Consider the following 27,562-nt stretch of genomic DNA (forward strand, 5'->3'; position numbering starts at 1 on the left):
TCTCACGCACCTCATACTTACCCTAAATGTTAGAACGCAAGATAAATCAATTTGCAAAATGTATCTTCCTTAACTCGTAAAATTTTTTCTTTGTTTATTCAAACCCCATGGAGTCCTGTGGCTTTATTCCAAAAGCAGCAGTCTTGAATCTCAAACTTTATCTACTTTAAACAAAATGCTATTTGTCCCCAATTCCACCTCCTCCAACATTCTGAAGGTCTGGCCAAAGATCATAACATATTGGCAGAGCTTTCAAAATTAAAGGGCATTAAAATAAACTAGGCGGTAAGTTAATAATACAAGGTATTTGTTGCTGTTTCTGGGCCTATAAAATCTTTTTGTATTCACCCAAAACATAAATCAGTTGAACAATGTTGGCTGAGAGATTAGAGAGGGTGCATTTGTCTTCTATTTTTACCAGGCACCCTATACAGGAATAGGCCTCTGGCAAAGCTGAAGTAACTCTGTGTTTCAAATTATTTTTCATCCCGGGTTTTGGAAGTGATTCCGCAAGATGCCCTACAATTCACCAAACACACATCTAACGTGCCCTGTAAAAACAAGATAACTCAAAACATCATAATCCTTGGATTCAAAGCTTGGGATTCTGTGCACGCACATGCGAGACCACAGCGATCCTGAATTTCTTTTTGTGCTTGGTTGTCACTTCGGTCAGATAAGGATGAATGAAAAGGGGCTTTGATGAAGAAAATTATGCACCTCGAGCGCCGGGAGCAGACCTGTTGTGGCATCGTCAGGAAACAGCTGTAGTGTGAAGCGAGAATGTCAAAGTAATAAGTGATCTGCTCAAACAATCACCAGTGTTGGAAGGGACAAGAAGTTTGCAACACTGAACAGTTCGTTTCTCTTCACTGGTACAACACTGCCCTCTACAGAAAATCTTCACAACGTGAACACATTTTTATCAGGGTGTTTATGCATGAGGATTCTTTTGCCAGCAAAAGGCTCATTTGTCACAGCACAAGTGGCATATTATTAGGGAAATGCAGATCTCAAAGCAGAAGCTGAAGGTATGGGAAAACATACATATTTTTCTCACTGGTCTGCAATGAGATATACAAGTGCCAATAAAGGCAATGTACCGACTTGTGTCACCCTCCACCTTTTACACTGAATATTATTAAGGTGTGTGGGGCACCTCTGTGCAACACGGTATCTCAAAATGCAAATGTCTAGGGACCATCTTCCTGTTTTCACTTCATTGTCACTGCCACTGTAGACATCTCCTGCATCTACTATGCCTCCAGCTCCCCAACGTTTGACTCTTTAACACTCAGGAATTCAGCCACCAGGAGGAGGAACAAGACATAGACTCCAGTTGAACTCCCATTCAGTAGAATCGCCTTAAAACACTGAACATGATGCCCAGAGGCCACAAGTCTTTGATTAAATACCGTTCTCAGAGCTAGAGTGTAGAAGTGGCTTTGTGCAGACACTGTCAGAGTCATACTGGGCACAAAAGGCACTTCAGTTAGTCGAGACTATGTTGACAATAATACCACCAAAAGCACGCTAATCCCATTTTCCTGCACTTGTCCCATGTGCTTGAAAGTTCCAATATCTCAAATGCTCATCCAAATGTTTTTTAAAGGTTGGAAGGTTTCTGGCCTCCACTACCTGCCCAGGCAGCGCACTCCCAATTCCCAACACCCGCTGAGCGAATCTCTTTTTCTCAAATCCACTCTGAAACTCCTGCCCCCTTTCCCTAAAACTATGGCCCCCTTCATGATTGACCCCTCAACCGAGGGGAACAGCTGCTCCCTACTCACCCTGTCCATACTGCTCAATCTTATACTCTTCAATCATGTCCCCCCAGCTCCACCCCACCCCACCACACCCCCTCCCCCCAACCAAGCCTTCTCCGCTCTGAAGAAAACAATCCAAGCCTATTCTCTTTTTTTGGCTGTACTGCTTCATTCCAGGCAACTACCTCGAGAGACTCCTCGAGTGCTTTCATATTCGAAGCTCTGAATTACAGGTATGCAACAGCCTACGGAAAGAGACCACAATTTTTCCAAAATATTATGAGTTTGAATATGCCATGTGTTCATAATTTCAACATAAAATTGAGCGATATTCGCAATGCCACTGTACATTGCTGGAAGTCATAAATAAATAGCACATCAGAAGTGTCAGATGTGCACAACCACATACCTGTTGAATAACTCTCCCCACTGACGGTTCGTACACACCAGGTACTCCTGTTTGTGGCCTGGATTTGGTACCAGTCCACACTGAAACAACACTCTGCGCTATTCACCATGCTGACATCCGGGCCACAGGGTTTTCACCAGCTTTTGAGCCGAGACCTGCTGTCACTAGACATGCGATTCAGCGTGGCGCCTTGTACAAGTGTTTAGTGCATTTGTAAGCAGGACAAGCAACAGTGAATCTCTTCAATCAGACTGAAGAATTCTCACTGAGACATGCAGAGTCCAAGCAGGAAATATCAAGTAAATTTAAATCAAATACAGACAACAGAATAAAGACGGGAAAGGAAAGATGGAATTCAAAGAGACAGATAAAAGAGACAGAGAAAGTTTTTTTTTCAAAAAAAGTTTTTTTAAATCTCCAACCGTAATTCAGAAGAAATGAGACTCCATAACTTGAAATTAAATATTAATGGTCAGATAGAATATTAGGCAGTAATTATGCCTGATCACAGCATTAAAAATTTACTAACACCCGATTGTACCAGCCTCAACTTCTTCTGGCTTGCTTGATAGATTATTAATCGGAAACTTCACCGTTACATTGAATTCAATGCTGATTGTGGAATGGTACCAGTGTAACCCGGCCTGTGGCACAGCATGCTAACTTGCAACTTCCAGATTTTCGTATTTTGACTATGAATGTTTTGATGATAGCAGTTGATACAGATATGCATATATTATATTTAAGAAGATCCACCAAAACCACACATCTTTGGACAGCGGAAGACCTGCACAGGCAGGGAGACAACATGCACACCTGAGGCCGGATTCGAACCCGGGTCCCTGGTGCTGTGAGGCAGCAGTGCTAGCCACTGTGCCGCCGTGCTGCCCACTCGAGGTTGCTGTCCACTCCATAATAATATACCTTGCCATTATTCGCAATTCAAAATCCAGGTCTATCCGTTTAACAGAGCGTCACCTTTAAATTGGTTGCACGTGAGATAATTTTGTCAAATACTTAAGTGAACAATATCTTTTATGTGAAAATTGAAGTGTGGTAATTTAGGGATGACACATGTAGTTGACATTGATTACTTATATCGAAACGTGCCTTTAGCATCCTAAAGCAAATTGCTTAATTCCTCACCTTGATCACCTTAACATGCAGTCACTGATACTAAAATTCTTAAAATGTTCATAATACATGTGGGCTAAAGTGTGAAAACATGTCAGCCAATGTCAAATTTATATTAGTTGTAAGGGGAAAATATTTTGTCTGTTATTCCTAAACTCTGTAGCCAATAGACTAAAATCAGGGACCTATCCGCAGGAATAGAGATTTAACAAAAATACAATCAAGCACATACATTTACATTGAAAATCCAACCAGTTAAATGAACTGAAATATTGTCTGTAATGTATCACTAAAACTAAGAACGCAAGGACAGGGGTAGACAGTTCAGTTTCTATATACTTCACTGTTGATCTGTACCTCAAGTCCATTTATCCAACATATTTAAAGTTTTAAAAGTTAAAGTTTATTTATTAGTGTCACAAGTAAGCTTACAAATTGCTGTGAAATTGTCCTAGTCATCACACTCCGGCACCTGACAGTGAGGGAGAATTTAACATGGTCAGTGCACCTAACCAGCACTGTGGGAGAAAACCATAACATCCACAGGAAACCCACACAGGAAGAAAATGCAAACTCCACACAGACAATAACCCAAGGTGGGAATTCAACCCTGGTCCCTGACGCTCTGAGGCAGCAGTACTAACTACTGTGCCGTTGTTTCTCTTAATAGCCTCACCTAATAAATACTTGTTAATCTCAGCCATGATGTGGAGATATCGGCTTTGGACTGGGGTAAACACAGTAAGAAGTCTCACAACATCAGGTTAAAATCCAACAGGTTTATTTGGTAGCACAAACTTTCGGAGTGTCACTCCTGCCTCAGGTGAGTGAAGAGTTGTGTTCACAAACAGGGCATACATAGATACAGACTCAATTTACAAGATAATGGTTGGAATGCGAGTCTTTACAGGTAATCAAGTCTTAAAGGTACAGACAATGTGAGTGGAGAGAGGGTTAAGCACAGGTTAAAGAGATGTGTATTGTCTCCAGACAGGACAGTTAGTGAGATTTGTAATGACAGTTTCAATTGGCCCAGTGTCTACCACATTCTTGGGGAGAGAATTCCACGTTCCTCGCACATTTTGTGTGAAAAATCGCTGCCTGATTTCACTCATGATTAACCTGGGTCTAAGGTTTTTTAGGTTGGGCTCTGTTGTTCTGGATTCCCAGTAAAAAGTCTGATTCCCCCACAACTGGAAATAGTTTCTCTGAATCTACTGTTCTCCATCAAATCCTTTGAACATTTAATACCTCAACCAGATCATCCACCAGTCTTCCAAACTCAGAGAAATGCAAGCCAAGTTGATGCAACAACTTAATCCTTTTAAGCCCAATAACATTCTGGTGAATCTGTTCTGTACTATGAGTAAGATCAGGATGTCCTTCCTGTGGTGTAATAACATCTGTCCTGAATGGAATACTCCAGACAGGGTCTGTACAGCTGAACACAACTTGGTATTTCAACCCTTTTGAGATAATTGGGAATTTCACTGTAACTGCATTGCAGTCTTAATGTAAGCCTACTTGTGACATGAATAAATAAACTAAAAAAGCACTAAACTAATGGCAAACATCCCTTTCTCCTCTCTGATTAGCTAGCTGTGGACTAGTTTTTAGCGATTTGTGCACTTTGTTTTCCACAATTTCTAGTTTTTCAATTAAAAAAAAATCCAATTTGTCTTCCTTGGGCCGAAAATGAATAACCTCAAATTTATCTACATTTAATTGCTCGAGTTTTGCTCACACACATAGTCTGGTTCTGTCCCTCTAACTTTCTGCTTTGAACTTTACAATTTATTTTTCCTCATTACACAAGTGTCATCTGCGAACCTGGGCGTGCGACTTGCTATTTTTTCACTTGTCAACACAATACCATTAACACTCTGCTTTGGGCAAGCTTAGATTTCAGGTCATACCCAGTCTACATTGCAAAACCTTTTTGTTGATTGTTATAGGCTTGTTTTAGGCCAAGTGGTGGCAGATTTTAAAACAGAATTGAGGAGGAGTTACTTCACTCCAAGGGTCGTGAATCTGGAATTCTGTACCCCAGAGGGCAGTGGATGCTGGAATATTAAACAAATCTGAGGAGAGAGATGGGTTTTTAATTAGTAATGGGGTGAAAGGTTATGGGGAGTCGGCAGGAAAATGGAGTTGAGGCTGTGATGCGATCATAGAATCATAGAAACCCTACTGTGCAGAAAGAGGCCCTTCAGCCCATTGAGTCTGCACTGACCACAATCCCACCCAGGCCCTACTCCCATATTCCTACACATTTACTCGCTAATCCCTCTAACCTACGCATCCCTGGACACTAAGGGGCAATTTCTTAGCATGGCCAATCAACCTAACCTGCACATCTTTGGACTGTGGGAGGAAACCGGAGTACCCGGAGGAAACCCATGCAGACAGGAGGAGAATGTGCAAACTCCACACAGACAGTGACCCAAACTGGGAATCGAACCCAGGTCTCTGGAGCTGTGAAGCAGCAGCGCTAACCACTGTGCTACCGTGCCACCCATAGGTCAGCCATGATCGTATTCAGTGATAAATCAGGTTTGAGGGGCTGAATTTCCTACGCTTCCTCCTAGTTCTTATGTTCTTGTGAAACATTTCAATTATAAATGACTGGAACCATCACTTCATCCTTCCAAGGAAGTGACTATACCTGTTGCCTTCCTCACCTTCATGCCATTAAGCTTTTCTCTAGTGCCCGGTGACAGCCTAAACCTTCACCCCTCACCCACCAGCCAGCTGACGTTTCTACCCTTCATAAATGGGCAGCGATTGGCAGTACCTCAATGAAGCCCTGCAGTTAAAAACATCCTAGGCCTAAAATCTAGGTTTGCAAGTGGGTTTTCTTCTCAACTGATGCCCCACCCATCCAAAAATGAAGTTAAAACTAGAAGTTAAAACTGATCCCCAAAGGCAGCTAACCTCAAGGCCGGTTAATTCACACTGACTACCAAGAAACTCATCACTATAGAAAGTGTTGTCAACATCAGGGAAGCATTTAGTTTTAGAATTATGACGAAAAATTGAAAGACATAATTAAACATGGATGGTTTTTTTTCCAAATTGAACACATTAAAATATGATAAGATTTTATGACATTGGTTTCAAATCTAAGAGAAAGGATCAGTAGGAGACTATCGAGCCTGCACTCCATTTTCCTACCTGTCCTCCACAACTCTTGACTCCCTTGTACATCGAAAATCTATCTAACTCAGCCTTGATTATATTCAGTGACCTAACCTCCAATGCTCTCTGGGGAAGAGAATTCCAAGATTAACAACTCTTGAGAATTGTTATCATTAAACAATGCCCCCTTGTTCTGGAGTCCCCCACAATATAAAAAAATTCATAGGGGCAAAAAAATTACAGGTACATTTTATATATTATGATATTAGTGCACATTTAAGAGTTCTTTTTTAATTCATGCTCACAGCCTTAGGTGATGGCGCTGTTGGGAGGAGGAAAAAACTGTGGGCAGGTCAGGTGACAGGAATTCCTTTTCAGTTTGGAGCTGCAGGTTTTGAGTTAAGTTTTAGAAGGGACAGCAAGCCAATAAGAAGGTTTTCCCTCTCTCCCTGTGGATTTGAAAATTCTGTTGGTTAACTGAAAACAAAATCTTGTTTTCCTGAAGGGTGGAAACCTGCTGTTGCTGGGGGCTGGACCAGAGTCTCTCTGGTGTTTTGGGAAGCTGTCTTGTCTTCAAATTGTTTGAAGTGAATCCAGAGAAGTGTAGACTTCAACCAAGGGACTCAAATTTCCATTATCATGTGAGCAATAGTTTTTGCTATGTTAAACCTGTGAAAAGGGCTTTTGGTTGTCTAAGGGTTTTGGTTTTAACAGGAACACATTAAAGATATCCACCAAGAGTTATATATTATAGTGGTTGTTTCATTTCTTGTTTGTAATTGATAAACGTTCTTACTAATTTTCTTATACATGTTAACTATATTCATAAATAAACTTTGTTTGATAAAAGCTCCTCCTACTGGGTCATTGGAATCATACCTGAAGTGAAACATCTCATGCTTATCCTAACCAAAATCAAGATGCAAAACGTATAATCCAGGCAGGCTTCATAAAACACTTTGGAGTTTCTAACCTGAACCATAACAAGATGTATAGTTCAAATATGCGAAGGTGAGGTGGATTGACCACGGGAAATGTGTGCCCTCAGGACAGGGGAGAGGGCCTGGGCAAAATACTGTGTCAGAGAGTTGGTGCAGAATTGATGGGCTGAATGGCCTCTTGTGGATTCTATGATTCTATAGGTGTACATTTACATATATCTGTGAGATTACTGAAGACTCCCTCCAAGTGAGAATGACATTTTGGGAGCAGCGTCACAGCAGGACATTAATGGTGATAGATTGCAGAGCTTAGTTCCGGCATCCTTCTATGAAAGATGATCGACACGCAGCAAAGAATTCCATTGCAGATGGGAAGTCTTTCATCTGGTGCATCTTTGCAAATGGCTTGAGATGTCAGTCTACGAGAAGGAGGTTCTACCACAAGTGCTGCACATGAAGCAAGTGCCATTGTGGTCTGCTGCTTCCAGCTTTATTGCTAAAACGCTATGGCCACTGGTCATTGTGGTGGCACACGCCAGCCCACAGGAGGTTTCCCGGGTGTGATAATCAATGTCTCAGGTCCTCATGTCGTGCCTGCAAGCATCCTTGAAGTGAATATTTGGAGAGTGTTCTACTGGTCGTCAGGCTCCAGCTACCTCACCATACAGAAAGCCATTGCGCGTGCAATAACTACAAGCTGATTATTAGGAGCAACCTAACAGTTTATAAGGCCTGTGTTCTGTGGATATGCAAGGATCAACAAAGCCACCTCCATCTGATGAATGCTAAACAAGGAGGGAGCTCTGCTTCAGGGAGGGCTGCCCCACTGGTGATTCAGTCCTGCCAGGATACACCACAATGCACCTCAGAGAGCAAAGATTGAAATTATCGGGCTTCTTTTCTTGATAGTTTACATCGTTATATTTCACAGCAACACAACAAGGTGCTGAGAACACAGACCTTACAAACCATCAGATTGCTCCTAATGGTGGGCTTGTAGTTATTGCGTGCGTATTTTACGTGTCATCAAAGGTAATAGCTGCTTTATCTGTGCATGTATCAAGGGATAGATTGTCCATCACTGTGACCCAAGGGAGCCAAGTTCCCAAACCACTTCCGGTGTGGTGTTATCTAGTGCCTAGCTGTTCAAACTATACAATAAAATCAATTGTAAATATTTTGGCCATCGGGTTGTCATCTGATGCAACCCATTGGAATGTGAGCATACGGATGAGACGCAATACCAGGGTTCAATAACAATGTACGAAGTACAAAAACAATGAAGGTGATAGATAAAGTAATGACATTAGTGTTAACACATTATAATCAATCCAAACACACAATGGCACCGCGAATAAGTTGGAATAAGGTACAAAACATAAAAATAAATGCAATGACATAATTTAGAGCTTTTTCCAATATAATTTAGTGCATTTTTCTCACTGTAATCAGTCTGCTCATTATCACCTATCTTCTCCATTTGCTGTGTGTCAATTGTCCCTTCTGATGTACTGCCATCATCTCATCCATCTCTTAATTCTCATTTCACACATCATCTTCTTCACAATATTGACTTTTCTCCAGGTGGAAGACAAGTGGCTCATGCTGCTTTTGTACTTAACCTCTTGGTACAAGTGTTGCCCTGAGTATTCAGCGCAAACCTAGCCACATTAGCAATGCACGATGCACTGTGTATGTGTCTGCATTTGATCCAAATTTCAGACAGAGCCAAATGCGTCATGTGTATATAATACAAACCATATATCTATGTAGAGACACATAATTTAACGGTTAGAAGAATCAGGGTTGTTCTGATAGATATAGCTATGAATGATGGCTCAAGCCAAACTTATTTATATGCAGGGCTCTCTCTGTTCAGCTACGTGTGGACATTTTAGTTAAGTCACAATTTAAGGCCAGTATAAGCAAGGGATTGAAGCTGAAGTTTTTCTGGTCCGTTAAGCTCAGCCTCACATCTGTGGTACAGTTATACACTAATCATTGTAGAGCTGTTGGGAAGGTTTCAGGGATAACCTCACTTCCTTTTGTCACTTTAGATATTAAGTGTGAATCACCACTACAGCAAAAGCAGATTATAAATGGTGCGAGAGGCAGTGATAATGGAACTGCACCAGAACTTTTTCCAATTATACTGTAAAACTCTTCAGAAATGTCAAAATTTTACAAAGATGTGAAAGCTTCAACAATGCTCACTCTCACAACTCACTCACTGATAGCTGCAGTTACCCAGCCACTTTTAACTAAAATAATTTAAGTATCCCTCAGCTAATGGTACCAAGTTATTTTCTGTGAAACTTACAGAATTAGGTCCTGCCAGACTATTTTTGGGTCAGGAACCCGATTTCCTAATCAACAAAGTTTACGCAGGCTCTTTCACAAAGCAACAGCGCTGCATTTCACCTTCAGGTTCCCCAACAATTAGGGAGGGTGGGCAGATCACATTTCTATTCAATCAAGGAAAGGATTTCTAATTAAATGGGCCATGGCATGGGTTACATTATGTTGTGTGGCACCTTAGGATTTTCAAGCGATTTCAGACAGAAACGAGACGTTATTTATTGATAAGATAAACTAGGTGCAGGAATTGCAGCACCCGGTTGCCCTGGAGTCTTTATGATGTTAACTACACGGCTGCTAGATGATTCTGCCTGAGAGACAACTCCACCCTCTGGGGTGATCACTCACTTTCGGATCCCACTGGTTCCTCAAGTCTTCTGCTGTACTGTCTTAAAGACTCAGACACCACATACACAACATTCCTCCCCCTTTAAATTTCTTATACAATCTTCAAAATTAATTTACTCAGCCCACATTCTAAATAAACATTATATTCACATTTGTAAATCAATGTTCAATGGAGGGATGTTGAAGTATACACTTCTTCTAGAAAGCTTCAACAATGCACAGTTCCAAATATAGTCCTGCATGGAATTCTTCCATGCAGGCCTGGTATTCTCCGAGTTCTGTCCCAGATTCTGCACTGACCAAGGACTATATATTCTATGGACAGTGGTCCTTTTCTCTGTCAAGTATCTTACTCCACAGTACAATTGGCTACTAGAGTTTTGTTTCCTTGCAGTTTATTGCTAAATTGTTCCAGGCACTTCTTATTATAATACAAAAAGATGGGACGCAACTCAGTTTTGCTCGCTTTCAGCACTCCATTTAGTATCTTCTGTTGCTCTCCTGGGGTCTTTTGTTGTCCTTCTCCTGGCATTATCCCTCTCTGAAAATTCTCAGTACCCAGCCCCGTCCCCCCAAACTCGGGGACTTTCACTGCCTACGCTAAGTCTGGTGTTACCCATTACTTGAGGGCTTAATTTCCTCCTTTGAGGTCTTGTGTTGCTTAAGGAACCCCTTTTTATAGTTGCCCTCTATCTGTGGTCTTTTCTGTTTTTTTTGTCCCTTGATCCTTCTTGCGGTTAATTCATTAAAGATTGTGCAACTTTAAATGCATTACCACTTTAAGAGTGTCAACTTTTTTTTAATGATTTCGGGGCTGCTGTTATTCTCTCTCTCCACATGCAGTTTTGGTGGGAATTACAGCTCTTCTTTCTTGGATTTTTTTTAAAAAGGACTGTTAACTTATTTGTTTGCTGTCAGAAGACCTTTACTTCGAATTCTACAGTTTTCCCATTTTCCTGGCTGGAAAGTCGGTTTACTTTCTCTAAACCAGCTGTTCTTTTTGTTAATTTAACTCCGAGATCGGCGCTGTCCTTTCAGAACCATAAAATTCTTTAAGACGTTTTAACTTATTTATAACAGGTAGAGGATTTCCCCTCGCCTGCAAATGGTTCAACTTCACTGCCTGCAGTCGCTGAACAGAGACTGATAGCCAAGTTCCGCACACATGAGGACGGTCTCAACAGGGATCTTGGGTTCATGTCGCACTATCTGTAACCCCCATGACTTGCCTGGGTTTGCAAAACCTCACTTACTGTACTGTCTGGAGACAATACACATCTCTTTAACCTGGGCTCAATGCTCCTTCCACTCACATTGTTGGCCACTTTAAGACTTGAACAGCAGGTTAGGTGTAAAGATTCACATTCTAATCAGTAATCTGTAAACTGTCTGTGCTGTTATATGCTCTGTCTGAGGCCAGTACTCTCCAGTCACCTGACGAAGAGGGAAACCTCGAAAGCTTGTGAGTTTACTATCAAATAAAAATCGGTTGGACTTAAACCTGGTGTTGTCAGACTTCTTACTGTGTTTACCCCAGTCCAACGCCGGCATCTCCACATCATGCAGTGCCTCAGTGCAGGGGTGGCTCCCTTCAGCCTCTGTGGGGATCTGCAATGTGGAGATGCGGTGTTGGACTGGGCTAAACACAGTAAGAAGTCTCACAATACCAGGTTAGAGTCCAACAGGTTTATTTGTAGCAAACGCTACTAGCTTTCGGAACTGGCTGTTCCTTCATCAGGTGGGTAGGGGTTCTGATCACAAACAGGGCATATAAAGAGTATAGATATAAAATATTAGCTGTAAAGACTCACATTCCAATTATTATTCATGTAAATTGAGTTTGTGGCTTGAATTTAACAACTTTCGTGGAGTCAACTCATCCAAGAAGCAAGTAGCCTTCTTTTCCAAATTCAACTAAACCAGATGCTAACAGTTAGGCTCTGCTATTCAATCGATTCCAAATCGATGCCAATCGCTTCTCGGCCTTTTGGCTAAGGTCAAGTGTAGTACTGACTATCGTTGAAGTCATTAGGTTACATTTCAGCTTCATTTGAAGCAATTTTTTAAAGCAGTACCTCAGCATTTTTGCTAAGATGCAAATAAGATCAAGCCTTAGAGGAGGAGCTACTCCTACTCCAATCAGCTTGGATCATGTAGATCAAGCCCAAGGCCGGTGGCGAGGGCCCTGTCTTGTCAGCTTGGATCGGGAATGTCCCAACTTGTTGGGACTCTGAATTGGATTTAATTTGACTTGATTGGATTGGAATAAAGTTTAAAACAAAAAAAAATGTTACATTGTGCAATACTTTAGGCTTGTCAAGAGATTTTAAACTCTGTTAGGAACAAAAGGTATTTATTGACAAGAGAAACAAGAGTTGCAGCCCTTGGATGTCCTGGAGTCGTGCTCCAGTTTTTGTGTGTCCTTGAGCTGAAACCTTCACATTTGCACCATCTGGAAGGGTCTGTGGTTGAGGAGAAGGCATCCACAGGCATTGCTCCTACTGGGTCTGTTGGGTGCTGGTGAGTCCTGTACTTCAGCAGCTTCTCTGACACCATGTCAGCAACAAGAAGGTTAATGCAGTGCTAGACATGTTAAAGTTAGCAGTTATCATACAGCAAAACCACGATCCAAGGAAATGAGAGTGTAATTGATCAAAGCCTTCACAGCGAGTCTTCATCACTGAGGAAGCTCTTTGTACTGTGCACTCACCCTGCTGACCCTGGTGAGTTGGAGCCACAGTGTGGAATCTGTGCTGTGCCCCTTGGTGAAAAAGGCTCTTTGTTTCCTTTTTAATCACCTTAATTACTTTCCCACCAGACCCATGGGAGTTCACCGTTGGACTTTTATCCCATTACAGGGACTGACGGAAGAGGATGGGATGACATTGGAATCTTAATCTGATACCAATTTCAGAGACACCAAATCCCGACCTCTCCTGACTGGGAAAGATATGCCCTGGGTGTCCCACCAAGTCTGCAGATTTTGGAAAAAGCCCCTCCTGATCTTTTGTGCGTTGCAGCCATTTGATGGAAGAGACTTACTTGTTCCCTTTCAAATAATCAAACTGGGAAGTGGTTTGTATTTTGAATTTTTCTTGGGATTTGGGTAATAATTAAAAGATAATGTCCCCTAAGTTGATCTGAGAAGGTCATGGTGTCCCAATTCCCACCCAAGTTCAACAAACCTTTAAACGATCCACCAAAATTTCCTCTCTCGCCTGCTCAAGTCCCGTGGTGGGCAAGACAGGTGAATTTTGGCCATAACTTAGGATTGACTTTGTTGACAATATCCTGAATTTTATCCAAGGATTTGTCATTGTGACATGTTTATAATGCGGTACTTTGTGATGTAAACTGACCAAACCAAGAACAGAATGGCTCAAAAAGTGATTCTGATGGCTAATTGCACATGTCATGAGATGTAGTGGTCACAACTTGATCAGTAAATTCCAAGATGAGAGGACAGGTCCTCTATATCAATATGCCCCCAAAAGGATTTCAGCGTAAAATAAGTAGGGTTCAAGCTAGATCTGAATGGGGTCAATATTTCCAATGAGTCACACTGCTCAACCCAGTGCACCAAACAATATCAGATCCACTGCAGCAACTCACCAAGGTTACTTAACATACCTCACGTCCCTGCAATGTCAAGGGTGAGAAAGGGAAAGCAGCATCATTCTAGAACCACTATCACCCCCAGGTTCTCCTCCAAGTCACAACCACCCTGACATAGGTATACGCTGCCATTCCTTTCACTGCCACAGGGACCCTAGAGTTCATTCTCTGACCCAGCACTATTGTAGCACCACCTTCAGATGGACTGCAGCGACTCAAAGAAAAGACCCACCACTACCTTCTCAGGTCAACTTACAGGAGATCATCAATAATTATCACCCAAATCCCAAGAAAAATTCAAAATACAAACCATTTCCCAGTTTGATTACATGAAAGGGAACAATTAAGTCTCTTCCATCAAATTTTCTTTAACCCAGAGGTAAATCAACTAAATAATTTTTAACAGATTTAATCTTTCATGGGATGTGGGCAAGACCAGCATTTGTTGCCCATCCCTAAGTGCCCTTGAACTGAATGCCTTGCTATTTCAGAGGGCAGCTCTGAAGTCACATATGGGCCAGATCAGTTAAGAATGGCAGATTTCCTTCCCTCAGTGACATCAGTGAACAATATGGGTTTTTACCATAATCAATGATAGCTGATTTCAGATCATTAATTGAATTCCACCAGCTGCCATGGTGGGATTACAACCCTGGGTCTCTGGATTACTGAGTGGTTTTAGTGAGTACATTTTTAGACCCCATAAAACAATCAATGTTTACATGGAGAAGCTGCAAATTTTCCACAGAAAACTTTTGATTTGACTTGAATTACTGTTGTCACACATGTTAACATACAGTGCTATACAGAAAGGCACACCTTTCATAGAGAAGGAAATGAGAGAGTGCAGAATGTAGTGTTACAGTCATAGCTAGGGTGTAGAGAAAGACCAACTTAATGCAAGGTAAGGCCATTCAAAAGTCTGACAGCAGCAGTGAAGAAACTGTTCTTGAGTCGGTTCATACGTGATGTCAGAATTTTGTATCTTTTTCCAGACGGAAGGAGGTGGAATAGAGAATGTCCAGGGTGCATGGAGTCCTTGATTATTGTGACTGCTTTGCCGAGGCAGCGGGAAGTGTAGACAGAGCCAATGGATGGGAGGCTGGTTTGCATGATGGATTGGCTACATTCCCAACCTTCTGTAGTTCATTACGTCTTGGGCAGAGCAGGAGCCATACCAAGCTGTGATACAACCAGAAAGAATGCTTTCTATGGTGCATCTGTAAAAGTTGGTGAGAATCGTAGCTGACATGCCAAATTTCCAAAGTTGCCCGAACTTAGAAGTTAAGGCAGCCTCACTGTTCTACTTTCAAACTCCAACTACCTTGTGATATATTGGACACCATGTAGAGTTGGTTCTGAATTCAAATGTCCTTTATGCGGACTAAATCCAGAGAACTTGTTTTTATAATGATTCACTTGGTGTTTTGTAAATATAGGTAGCAATTCCTTAAGATGACGCAGTCGGCCTGTCTTAAATTCTGACAATCTATCTATATTGATATAAGAGGACAGAACGCATCCTGAACAGTTTCGTGTTATTTTGATTCATGTGCATTCCAAATTAAGTCTTACATTTCCAATTACACAGACCCCGTGGTTAGCCTTCAAAAGTAGTTTGTTGACTATGAGGCTATTTGCGACAGGAAAGATATAATTGCAAGTTCATTCTTACTGAGGAAACCAAAAAGGTAGCCATCCTTTGCTTTATTACTGCATTGTGTCTGGGTAATATATACTGAACTACAGGACTCCAGAGGACAATTACAAGTTGTAACTCATCAAGATGACTTTGAGCACTGTGAAACACCTGGTCCTTCCTACAAGGCCCAAACAGGACACTTACCCCGGGACGTCAGTGATGTCATTGACCCAATTGCTCTTCAAAGAAAACTTAACACTTAATACTTGCTGTTAACGAAAAATATCAAATACCAACTGATGGCAAAGATGAATCTGTGCGCACAATTGCCCAAAGATGTGCAGGTTAGGTAGATTGCCATGCTAAATTGCCCCTTAGTGTCAGGGGATTATCAGGGTAAATACGTGGGGTTACGGGGATAGTGCCTGGATGAGATTGTTGTCGATGTCAGCTCGATAGGTCGAATGGCCTCCTTCTGCGCTGTAGGGATTCTATGAATTGCTCTCAAATCACCTGTTTAACATGAAGCAGCTGTAATTGTGAAGCGTGGTGTATCCCTCTCACGCAGCAATGAGCTGAGCTTCCTACTAAGACATATGCTGCACAGAGTTACTCACTCCCGTATTCTCCAGCTGGTGTAGGATTGAGCTTCCTGGACTTCTTTCCTGGAGCGTTGCTGAAGGCACACATCTGCTCCTAGCTTAACCTTACCAACCTCCTACATGCACACTGTGAATTAGTCAGTCAACTTTTAGTCAGGATATTTGACGTAGGGATCCTTTGCCTGCACGTACCATCTGGAGAGGCTCAGTTTGCCTTGCAGTGCCATGTATCTGCTATGGTTCACTTATTTCACTAAACAGCTAGGTAATTAAGTGATGACTTTAAGGTTTTAGAAATCTGACCATATCTATGTCTTCACAGGACAGGACAGACAGCAGCTATAGGAAAAGATAGAGTTAACATTACGAAAGATTATCAACCTGAATTATCACCCCAGTTTTTCTCCTTATTGACCTGCTTAGCCTGCTGAGCACTTTGCCTTTATTTCAGATTTTCAGCATCCACACTATTTAGCTTTCATATCAAAGTTGCAAATCATTTGTTCGGACAATTTCACCTGAACTGCTAGAAGTGGCTTCAGTTAAGATATTTTCTATCATGTACAAAAGCCCCAGGCAGCATTCTCGCAAACAAACTACCTCTACCTCTCAAATCATTAGTTTTCTTTTCAAATCTCCTTTATATTCACTGCCTCATAAAAACACTGACTAATCATGGAATCATAGAATCTCTGCAGTGCAGAAAGAGGCCATTTGGCCCATTGAGTCTGTACCAATTCTCCGACTGAACATCCCACCTAGACCCTATCCACGTAACACCATATAATTACTGCTAAACTTCGCAACTGTTCCATGTCTCAGAGAATCATAGAACTCTACAGCGCAGAAGGAAGCTACTCAGCCCAATGAGTCTGCACCAACCACAATCCCACCCAGGCCCTATCCCCATAATCCCATGCATTTACCTGAGCTAGTCCCCCTGACACTAAGGGGCAGGTATCAATAATGTAGGCAGAATGAGGAAAGAGATTCTGCAGAGGTAATACAAGCAGATGAGTGCTATATTAATAAGCAGAATCACAAAGGATATAATCTTTGGATTACAACTAAGCCACAAACTAATTGGCATAGGGTCAATAAGATTAAGAAGGCAAATGGATGGCTCAAAGATTGGTGTGGGAGAGATGGGTTCAAGTTCATGGGATATTGGCAGCAGTACTGGGGAAAGAGGGAACTGTTCCACTGGGACAGGCTCCACCTAAATCATGCTGGGACCTGTGTCCTGGCAAATCAAATAACTAGGGCTCTAGATAGGGCTTTAAACTAGATAGTGGGGGGAAGAGTTCGGTTGCATGGAGATTTAAAAGTCAAAGTATATGGAAAAGATAGGAGTACAAGTTAATAATGAGGCTAATTGTTACCAAATACTGAAAGGAAGGGACAGAGCCTGTGAATGTCATATTAAAATACAGTAAAAAGTCTGACAACACCAGGTTTTAGTCCAACCGATTTATTTGATAGTAAACGCACTAGCTTTCAGGTTAGTCCCTTCGTCAGGTGAATGGAGAGTTCTGGCCTCAGACAGAGCATATAAAGCACAGACAGTTTACAGATTTATATCTGTGCTTTATATGCTCTGTCTGAGGCCAGAACTCTCCATTCACCTGACGAAGGGACTAACCCGAAAGCTTGTGCGTTTGCTATCAAATAAATCGGTTGGACTAAAACCTGGTGTTGTCAGACTTTTTACTGTGTTTACCCCAGTCCAACGCCGGCACATCCACACAATGTCATATCAACCAAGGGATTGCACAAGAGTAAGGAAAATTAATAATAGAACAAACTTAAAGGCTTTGTATTTGAATGTGTGTAGCATTCAGAAAAAAATTAATGAGTCTACAGCGCAAATAGAGACAATGGGTATGATTGTGGTAATTACTGATGCTTGGCTACATGGAGACCTGTTCTGGTCGCTGAATATCCAAGATTTTGGAAAATATTCAGAAAGGAAAAAGAGGTAGTGTGGCTTTGTTAGTGAAGGAAGGGATCAGTGCTGTCATGAGAAATGATACTAGCACTGGACATGAAGATGTAGAATCAGTCTGGGTAGAAGTAAGAAATAGCAAAGGAAATAAGTCCCTGGTAGGAGTAATCTAGAGGTCTCCCAATAGTGATTCCACAGTAAGACGCAGAATAAATCAGGAAATACTGGGGAATTCGAAGAAAGGTACGACAATAATCATGGATGATTTTAATAAGTATTGAGAGAGGATTAACTAAGTTAGCAAGGGTAGCCTTAAGGGAGGGTTCATAGAGTGTATTAGAGATTGTTACTTGGAACAATATATTGTCAAACCAACCAGAGAACAGGCTATTTTGGATTCAGCATTGGGTAATGAGGTGGAATTAATTAATGATCTTGCCATTAAAGATCCTCCAGGGAAGAGTGATCATTACATGCTTGAATGTCAAATTCAGTTTAAGGGCAAGAAGATCGAGTCCCACACTAGCGTTCTGGGGTTAAACCAAGGTAATTACATAGGTATGAGGACAAATTTGGCCCTGTGAATTGGGCAGAATGAGTAAAAGGTAGAACAGGTTGATGGACAGTGGCAGATATTTAAAGAGCTATTCAACTTCTCCCAATTAAAATACATTCCAGAGAAAAAGAAAGATTATAAAAGGGGGAAATGCATCCATGACTATGCAAGGAAGTTACAGATAACAAAGGCAAAAATTAAGGCATTCCATATTGCAATGGTCAGTGGCAGGATTGGGAAACTTTTAAAGACCAACAAAAAGTAATAAAACAAAGGTAAATTCTGAAAATCTAGTGCAAAATATAAAAATGAATAGCAAAAGATTCTATAAGAATATAAAAAGGAAGAGAATAGCTAAAGTTAACATGGGTCCCTTTGGGGACAGGACTGGGGAGTTAATACTGGGAAATACAGAAATGGCTGAGACACTAAATCAATATTTTGCCTCAATTTCCACAGCAGAGGAACCACCAGAACCATCCCAAAAGTAATAGGTAGTGCGGAGGTTGTTGAAAAGGACGAACTTTAAAACAATCGCCATCACTAGGGAAAAAGTGCAGAGCAAGCTATTAAGATTAAATGCAAACAAGCCCCCAGAGACTGATGGCTGACCTCTAGGGTCTGAAAGGAAATAGCAGCAGAGATAGTTGGAGGCATTGTTTATAATATTCCAAAATTCCCTTCATTCTGGAAATATTCCAGTGGCTTGGAAAAAGGCTAATATAACGCCCCTGTTCAAAAAGGGAGAAAGGCAGAAAGTAGGAAATTATAGAACAGTTAGATTAACATCAGTTGTTGGGAACTGATGGGATCCATTATTAACAAAGTAGTAACAGAATATTCAGAAATATAGGAATTAGGAGCAAAAGTCGGCAAATTCAACCCTTCGAGCCTGCTCCACCATTCAATCAGATCATGGCTGATCTCTCCCTGGCCTCACATTCACCTCTCTGCCTGTTCCCCCTATCCCTCTTTCTCTTTTTTATTAGAAATATATCCATCTCCTTCTAGAAGCCATTCAACGATTCAGATTCCACCACGCAATGGGGAATTGAGTTCCACAAATTCACCACTCTCTGAGAGAAGTAGTTTCTCCTCATGTCAGTTTTAAATCTACCATATCGCAACCTCTTGTTCTGGATTGCCCCACATTAGGAACCATTTGGTCTAATTTACTTTATCAATCCCCTTTACAATTTTAATATATCTCGATCAGATCCCCTCTTATTCTTCTAAACGCCAATGAATACAAGCCCAAACTGTTTAATCTCTCCTCATACGAGACTGCATCTGGAATAGTGTGTGTAGTTTGGTCCCCCTATTTGAGGAAGGACGTAAATGCATTAGAGATGGTTCAGAGAATGGTCCACTGGATTGATTCTAGGGGTGATGGACTTGTCTTATGAAGACAGATTGAGAGATTTAGGCCTATACTTGCTGGAATACTTGCTAGAAGAATGAGGGGAGATCTAATTGAGGTACATAAGACGCTAAAGGGGATTGACAGGGTAGACGGAGAGCAGATGTTTTCCCTTGTTGGGCATTTTAGAACGAGAGGCCATAGTTTTAGGCGAAGCGGTGGCAGGTTTAAAACAGAAATGAAGAGAAATTACTTCAGTCAAAGGGTGGTGAATCTGTGGAATTCTCTGCTCCAGAGTGCAGTGGACACCGGAACACTGAACAAATTTCAGGAGTAGATAGGTAGGTTTTTAATTAGTAACAGGATGAAGAGTTATGGGAAGCAGGCAGCAAGGTGGCGATGAGGCTGAGATGGGATCAGCCATAATCAAACTGAACAGTGGAGCAGGTTAGAGGGGCTAAATTGCCTACTCCCGCTCTGAGTGCTTATGTTTTTATGTAAAAGCCACTGAAGGATTGAATAAAGTGATGGCCTACAGAATGTTAGAGAAACGCCGAGATGAGGAGTGAATACTGAACTTGAAACAAATACTGCACTATAAAATTCATATGCAGGAAATGATCAGTAAAGGAAAAGGTGTTAAAGGAAATACTGCAATTATCCCACCAGCTGCTGAGTGGTCGGGCTCGATCTGACAACACTGGAAACAAAAAGAAATTGTTTCAGCAAATTTAATTAATGAATTGAGCAACCTTTCAGAATAAAACACAAGCTCTTCAGTTTCATTCTTCACATTTGGTTAAACTAAAGGTCAAATAATCAGTTGTTGATAACCAAAGAGCATGTGAAAATATTCATTATGCATCATTCGTTCCCACTTCCACAGCACTGTTTTCATAGCACCAGTACCTCAAGTAATCCTGACAGTCTTTGCATTCTTACTACTGATTATGCTTGAATCTGACCTCTTGCCAAGGCTAAACGGACTTACTGTCATGGTTTAAGCATGTTTGTGTCTTTCATAATGATTGCCTCTGGAGGCTGAATGTCTTTTCTGGCTACTGTGCATTCATTAAGTTGACACATGGCACCTACTCCACTTTTGGCATCCACTGTCAATGTACAACACAGTAAGAAGTCTCACAACACCAGGTTAAAGTCCGATAGGTTTTATAAACCTGTTGGACTTTAAGAAGTCTCACAACACCAGGTTACTGTGTTTACCCCAGTCCAATGCTGGCGTCACCACATAGCGGATAACATAGCCCAACAACAATGTGCATTTATACTGTGTAAAACATGCCAAGGCAAATCACAGCAACATTATCAGGGAACACTTGATGTTTGACTAAACTAAAGGTATCTCACTAATAATCCTGGAAATGAGATAGGCCCCTATTCACTAGCAGAAATGACCCAAACTCTCCATTAAATGAGCTCAGTTCAGGATTAGAGAAACAGCTACTTAACCTGCACAGGCAACAGTCCCTGCCTCCCTTTCAGTGCTGATTTTCATACTACTGGCTATCCCTGTAGCAATGCTGAATTTTAAATCAGGCTCCCAGCTGGACTGTGGAAGCCGGCCAGCTTTTATTATCCAAACTTAATTACTGGGGTGAAATCAATTTGTGCCAACTCTGAAGCCTTGAAGGCCAGGATAGAGTAAGAAGCCTCACAACACCAGGTTATAAAGTCCAACAGGTTTATTTGGTAGGTTTATTCAACATACTCAATTAATATATTTAACTCCAGCTTCCACAGTGCAGCTGGGAGCCTGATTTAAATCTTGAACACAGTAAGAAATCTCACAACACCAGGTTAAAGTCCAACAGGTTTATTTGGTAGCAAAAGCCACGAGCTTTCGGAGCACTGCTCCTTTGTCAGGTGAGTCACCAGCAGTGCTCCGAGAGCTAGTGGCGTTTGCTACCAAATAAACCTGTTGGACTTTAACCTGGTGTTGTGGGACTTCTTACTGTGTTTACCCCAGTCCAATGCCAGCATCTCCACATTAAATCTTGAACCCAGCTCATCGATCAGAGTGTGGGTCATTTGCAGAAAGTGAGGAAGGCCTCATATCATTTTCAGTATTAATAAGATATCTGACCTGGAGGGGTGAGGAATTTCAGTGTGGCATCTTTGCCGATATGTCCAACAGGTTTATATGAGTCACCTGAGGAAGGAGCAGTGCTCCGAAAGCTCGTGTTTCCAAATAAACCTGTTGGACTTCAGTCTGACATTGAGAGACTTCTTACTGTGCCAACCCCAATCCAACGCCAGCATCTCAACATCAGGATAGCGTGGACTGGGAAGCTGGTGTTAAACTATGTAACTCCAACACCCCATGCATGCACCCACTGCCTCTTTAGCCCAATGAATACGAGGCATCAGGTTTACAGCATGGAAACAGGCCCTTCGGCCCAACTTGTCCACACCTCCTGTTTTTTTCTAAAACCCTAAGCTAATCCCAATTGCCCGCATTTGGCCCATATCCCTCAATACCCATCTTACCCATGTAGCTATTTAAATGCTTTTTAAAAGATCAAGAGTTGGGGAGCTCCATTAACATACTTAACTTAACTTCAGCTTCCACAGTATAGCTGGGAGTCTGATTTAAAATTCAGCACTGCTGCAGGGGTAGCTAATGGTATGAAAATCAGCACTGAAAGGGAGGCAGAAACTGTTCACTGGGCAGTTTTCCAAGTGTGATCTTACCAATGTCTTGTACAACTTCAACAAGACGTCCCAACTCCTGTGTTCAATGTTCTGACTGATGAAACCAAGCATGCCGAATGCCTTCTTCACCACTCTGTCCACCTGTGATTCCACTTTCAAGGAGCTATGAACATGTACCCCTAGATCTCTTTGTCCTATAACTCTCCCCAATGCCCTACCAGTTCTTGCTGCAATCTTGGACCCAGCTCATCGACCAGAGTTTGGGTCATTCGCAGAAAGTGAAGAGGACCCCATATCATTTTCAGTGTTAATAAGATGCCTGACTGAGAGGGATGAGGAATTTCAGTGAGGTGTCTTTGCCAATATGTTTTGGGGCCGGCCATTCTGGCCAAAGAGCATTCAAAAGTAGTTGACTGCTACTTTCCCAATGATGATCCAGCGCTCAGTAATTATTCGCCATTACAACCCTCACATCGACCAGGATCTGGTCCTGGCAAGCAAACATGCCTGCATCATGCAATTGTACTTAACGTTGGGGGTCACTGGAGAGAAATAGGTAGGATTTTAACAGATGACATTAGGAACAACAAGGAAATAAATGAGATGAATCTTAGAGTAACAGAGTCATAGAGGTTTACAGCATGGAAACAGGCCCTTCGGCCCAACATGTCCATGCTTCCCTTTTGTTTTTTAAATGCTAGGCTAATCCCAATTGACCACATTTTGCCCATATCCCTCAATACCCATCTTACCCATGTGACTATTTAAATGCTTTTTAAAAGATAAAATTGTATCCGCCCCTACTATTATCTCTGGCAGCTTGTTCCAGGCACTCACCGCCCTCTATATGAAAAAATTGCCCCCCTGGACACTTTTGTATCTCTCCCCTCTCACCTTAAACCTATGCCCTCTAGTTTTAGACTCCCCTACCTTTGGGAAAAGATATTGACTATCCACCTAGTCTGTGCCACTCATTATTTTATAAACCTCAATAAGGTCACCCCTCAGCCTCCGACACTCCAGAGAAAAAAATCCCAGTCTATTCAGCCTCTCTTTATAAATCAATCCATCAAGTCCGAGTACCTTCCTAATAAATCTTTTCTGCACTCTTTCTAGTTTAATAATATCCTATGATAGGGTGACCAGAATGGCATACAGTTTTCCAAGTGTGATCTTACCAATGTCTCGTACAACTTCAACAAGATGTCCCAACTCCTGTATTCAATGTTCTGACCGATGAAACCAAGCATGCCGAATGCCTTCTTCACCACTCTGTCCACCTGTGACTCCACTTTCAAGGAGCTATGAACATGTACCCCTAGATCTCTTAAGAACATAAGAACATAAGAAATAGGAGCAGGAGTAGGCCATCCAGCCCTTCGAGCCTGCCCCGCCATTCAAGTTGCGGCCTCACCTGTGCCCTATACAGCTGCAGCAAGACCTCCCTACTTTTATATTCAATCCCCCTCGCTATGAAGGCCAGCATCCCATTCGCCTTCCTGACCACCTGCTGCACCTGCAAGCTGGGTTTTTGCGACTCATGCACAAGGACCCCGAGGTCCCTCTGCACCTCTTTGTTCTATAACTCTCCCCAGTGCCCTACCATTAACTAAATAAGTCCTGCCCTGGTTCAATCTAGCAAAATGCATCACCTTGCCTTTGGCTAAATGAAACTCCATCTGCCATTTGTCAGCCCACTGGCCCAATTGATCAAGATCCCATTGCAATTGGAGATACTTTCTTCACTGTCCACTATGCCACCAAACTTGGTGTCATCTGCCACCAAACTTACTAACCATGCCCCCTATATTCTCATCCAAATCATTAATATCTTGAGAGGGTGAAGATAAGCTACACAAAGAGATAGATATTGGGCGGCACAGTGGTTCGCACTACTGCCTCACAGTGCCAGGGAACCGGCTTTGATTCTTGGCTTTGACGATTGTGCAAACTCCATGCAGACATTCTCCCAGTGTCTGCATGAATTTCCTCTGGGTGCTCCGGTTTCCTCCCACACTCCAAAGATATGTAGATTAGGTGGTTTGGCCATGCTAGATTATCCCTTTTGTCTGAAAGCGTGTAAATTAGGGGGATTAATAGGGTAATTATGTGGGGTGACGGGGATGGGGTGGGCGTGGTAAAATGCTCTTTTGGAGAGTCGGTGCAGACTCGATAGAACAAATGGCGTCTTCTGAACTGTAGGGATTCTATGATTGTAATAGAAATTACTAGTATGGAGTATCTAAATTCAGGAGCATGCTAAAGATTAATCAGGTCAACATATAGAGAGCCGCATTAGATAGTCCTATCCTTTCATTTAAGTGACGGTCACAAGAGCCCAGGAGACAGGGAGTAGTCAGGGCAATAATACTGATGCATGACAATGAATATAAAACATAGCATAAACAGTACTCAGGGGACAGGTACCTCTGTATTACAAGCCACAGCCTCATCAAGAACTTGTGAACTAAGTCCCTTGACCATTCACAGTAATTCGTTTTTAGCAAAATCACTCAGGAGTCCCTACTGTTTCTTGGTGTCCACTATTTTCACATTGTTCAGTACAGGATTAACTCTATGTTAGTGTCCAAGTAAAACTTCTTCCCTTCGTGCATGTGGCTCAAGCTGCTTATTACTCTTCAAGCATTATCCTTACCTTGATACAGCAAAAACAAAAAAAAAAATCACCTCGGAAATAATCTCTATGTGTGATCCAGCAAGGCCAAGTTCAGACAGTATACAAGATTAGCTGTGGCAGAAATACACCCTCAATCTACCATCAGTAAATCAAAGCAGGTACAATGTCAACCATATCACAAGGTGAGCAAAGCCCCCGAGAATGACACTCGTTGAATGCTTTCTTACCTGATTGAAGAACACTTTGGCTGGCTGGCCATGGATACGTTTTATGGGCTGTGGACAACTCTTCCAGGTTCTGCCAAAGAAATGGGAGTATGTGGTATCAAAGAGGGTGAGTCGCAGCTGACACTGGACATTTGCCACTCCCTCCAATAATCCCTAGAGAAGGAAAAAAGGGGATTAATATAATTGATATATTGATACTGTTAAAATTCAGTAGCATTTGTGGTGCTGGACTGGTGCTTATGGTGCTGGATAAGTGTTTATGTTACTGGACTAATGCTTATGTTACTGGATTAGTATTTGTGGCCTGAACCAGAGCAGCTGAAGAAATTAGATTCAACTAATTAAATAAATCTGGTCTGAGTAATGGTGACCATAAAAGCTACTGGATTGATGCAAAAACCCAAATGGTTCACTAATGTGCTTGAGGGAAGGAAATGTGGCATCTTCACCTGGTCCAGTCTGTATATGACTCCAGATCTACAACAATTCTGAACTGTCCCTGAATGGCCCAGCAATCTACTCAGTCAAGGACAATTCAGGATGGGCCAGTTTCACTGGCGACACCCACATCCCATCAATGAACGTTAAAAATAACTAATTGCCAGCTCGGCAGGTCTAACTTGATATCAAAATATGGCACAAGGATAGAAGAAGATACTCAACTGCTCTTCATTCCAGATTCAAGCAGCTAACTATCATTGCATAAATTAGTAGTAATCACAACACAGAACAATTAACCTGTCAGGATAAACAAGAGTGGGCCCAGCATAGAACCCCAAGCACACCAATAACCAGATCCAGAACACATTATATAGAATCATAGATCCCTACAGTGCACAAGGCGGCCATTCGGCCATCGAGTCTGCACCGACTATATTCCCACCCAGGCCCTATTCCCCTAGCCCCAAGTATTTACCCTGTTAACCCTCTGACACTAGAGTCAATTTGTCATGACCAATCGACCTAACCCGCACGTCTTTGGACTACAGGAGGAAACCAGAACATCTGGAGGGAACCCATGCAGATATAGGGGGATTTGCAAACTCCACATATACAGTGACCCAAGGCCAGAATTGAACCTGGGTCCCTGGTGCTGTAAGGCAGCAGTGCTAACCACTATGCCACTGTGCCTCTCAGAATCACATCCATTTCATCCTGTGAAAGGGTTCCTTGCCAAAACAGTACAAATCGTGATAAATGTCAATCAGCAGAAGCTGAGGTTATTTTAAAACCATCAAAACTAATAAGTGATTTACATATATTAAATAAACTTTTAAACTGGTACAACAAAAGCTTACACACGCACACACAGAGTCAGTAGAAGTCTGCACAGAATGTTGGTAAATCAATTAGATGACAACTACATTGAACTTTGCTTAAGTAACAATTCCAGACGTGCTCTGGAGTGTGATCCCTAATCTATAAATCTGGTTATCAATAATTAATTCCTTTGAGGGAATTAAATCATCTGCCTTGTTTGTTAGACAGGTTACAAATGTTCCAGTATCATTTTGTTCACTGTAGGAATTAAATATCCTCATTAAACTTCTGCATCAACAGACTGACATTGCCTTTGGTCACATTTCTTCTCATAAGGGTTGGGGAAGCGGAGGAAAGGCACTTCCCCACAGGTATAAAAATCAATCTAACAAACAAGCGAGCAAGAAACCAGCAGGTAAATAAATCTGGGCGGGTCTTGCACAACACCAAGTGGCCAGTTTAACTGCACTGATCGAGAGAGACAGAGGACACAGTCGGTTTGTTATCTGCTCAGTAAGGTTTCTCCGGGCACTCCAGTTTCTTCCCACAGTCCAAAGGTGTGCGGGTTAGGTGGGTTGGCCATGCTAAATTGCCCTTTAGTGTCCCAAGATGTGCAGGTTAGATTGATTAGCCGTGGTATGGGGTTACATGATAGGATGGGATGGTGGGGCTGGGGAGGATACTCTATCAGAGAGTCGGTGCAGACTCGATGGGCTAAATGGCCTCTTTTGCACTGTAGGCAGTCTATGATTCCACGTTAACTTGAAAGCTAAAATCTGCCAGATTTTGTCAAACCTGAGATAATTCAGATGTCAGACTGGCATATTTATATAAACATGCTGTTTAAATGTCAGCAGTGAATGACACTGCTACTTAAATTTGGTTCTTGAAATTCTTGCTTGTCTAAGGCAAGTATTTTAATGCTTCCCTGTGCCATTTATGATTGATAA

General features: G+C 41.9%; 1 protein-coding gene across 1 annotated transcript in view; it reads right to left on the reverse strand.

Annotated features, from left to right (window-relative positions):
• The window catches only part of nphp4 (nephronophthisis 4), a 406,773-nt gene extending 380,722 nt beyond the window's left edge, over positions 1 to 26,051 (reverse strand). Inside the window, exons 1-2 of the mRNA XM_080214939.1 lie at positions 26,046 to 26,051; positions 25,353 to 25,505 (exon numbers count right to left, since the gene is read on the reverse strand). Coding sequence (XP_080071065.1) covers positions 25,353 to 25,505; positions 26,046 to 26,051 — 159 coding nt within the window. The remainder of the gene's footprint in view (positions 1 to 25,352; positions 25,506 to 26,045) is intronic.
• Between the last annotated feature and the right edge of the window lie 1,511 nt (positions 26,052 to 27,562).

Source organism: Carcharhinus amblyrhynchos, chromosome 30, assembly GCF_965287045.1.
Source record: "Carcharhinus amblyrhynchos chromosome 30, sCarAmb.v2.hapA, whole genome shotgun sequence".
Classification (NCBI taxonomy): Eukaryota; Metazoa; Chordata; class Chondrichthyes; order Carcharhiniformes; family Carcharhinidae; genus Carcharhinus; species Carcharhinus amblyrhynchos.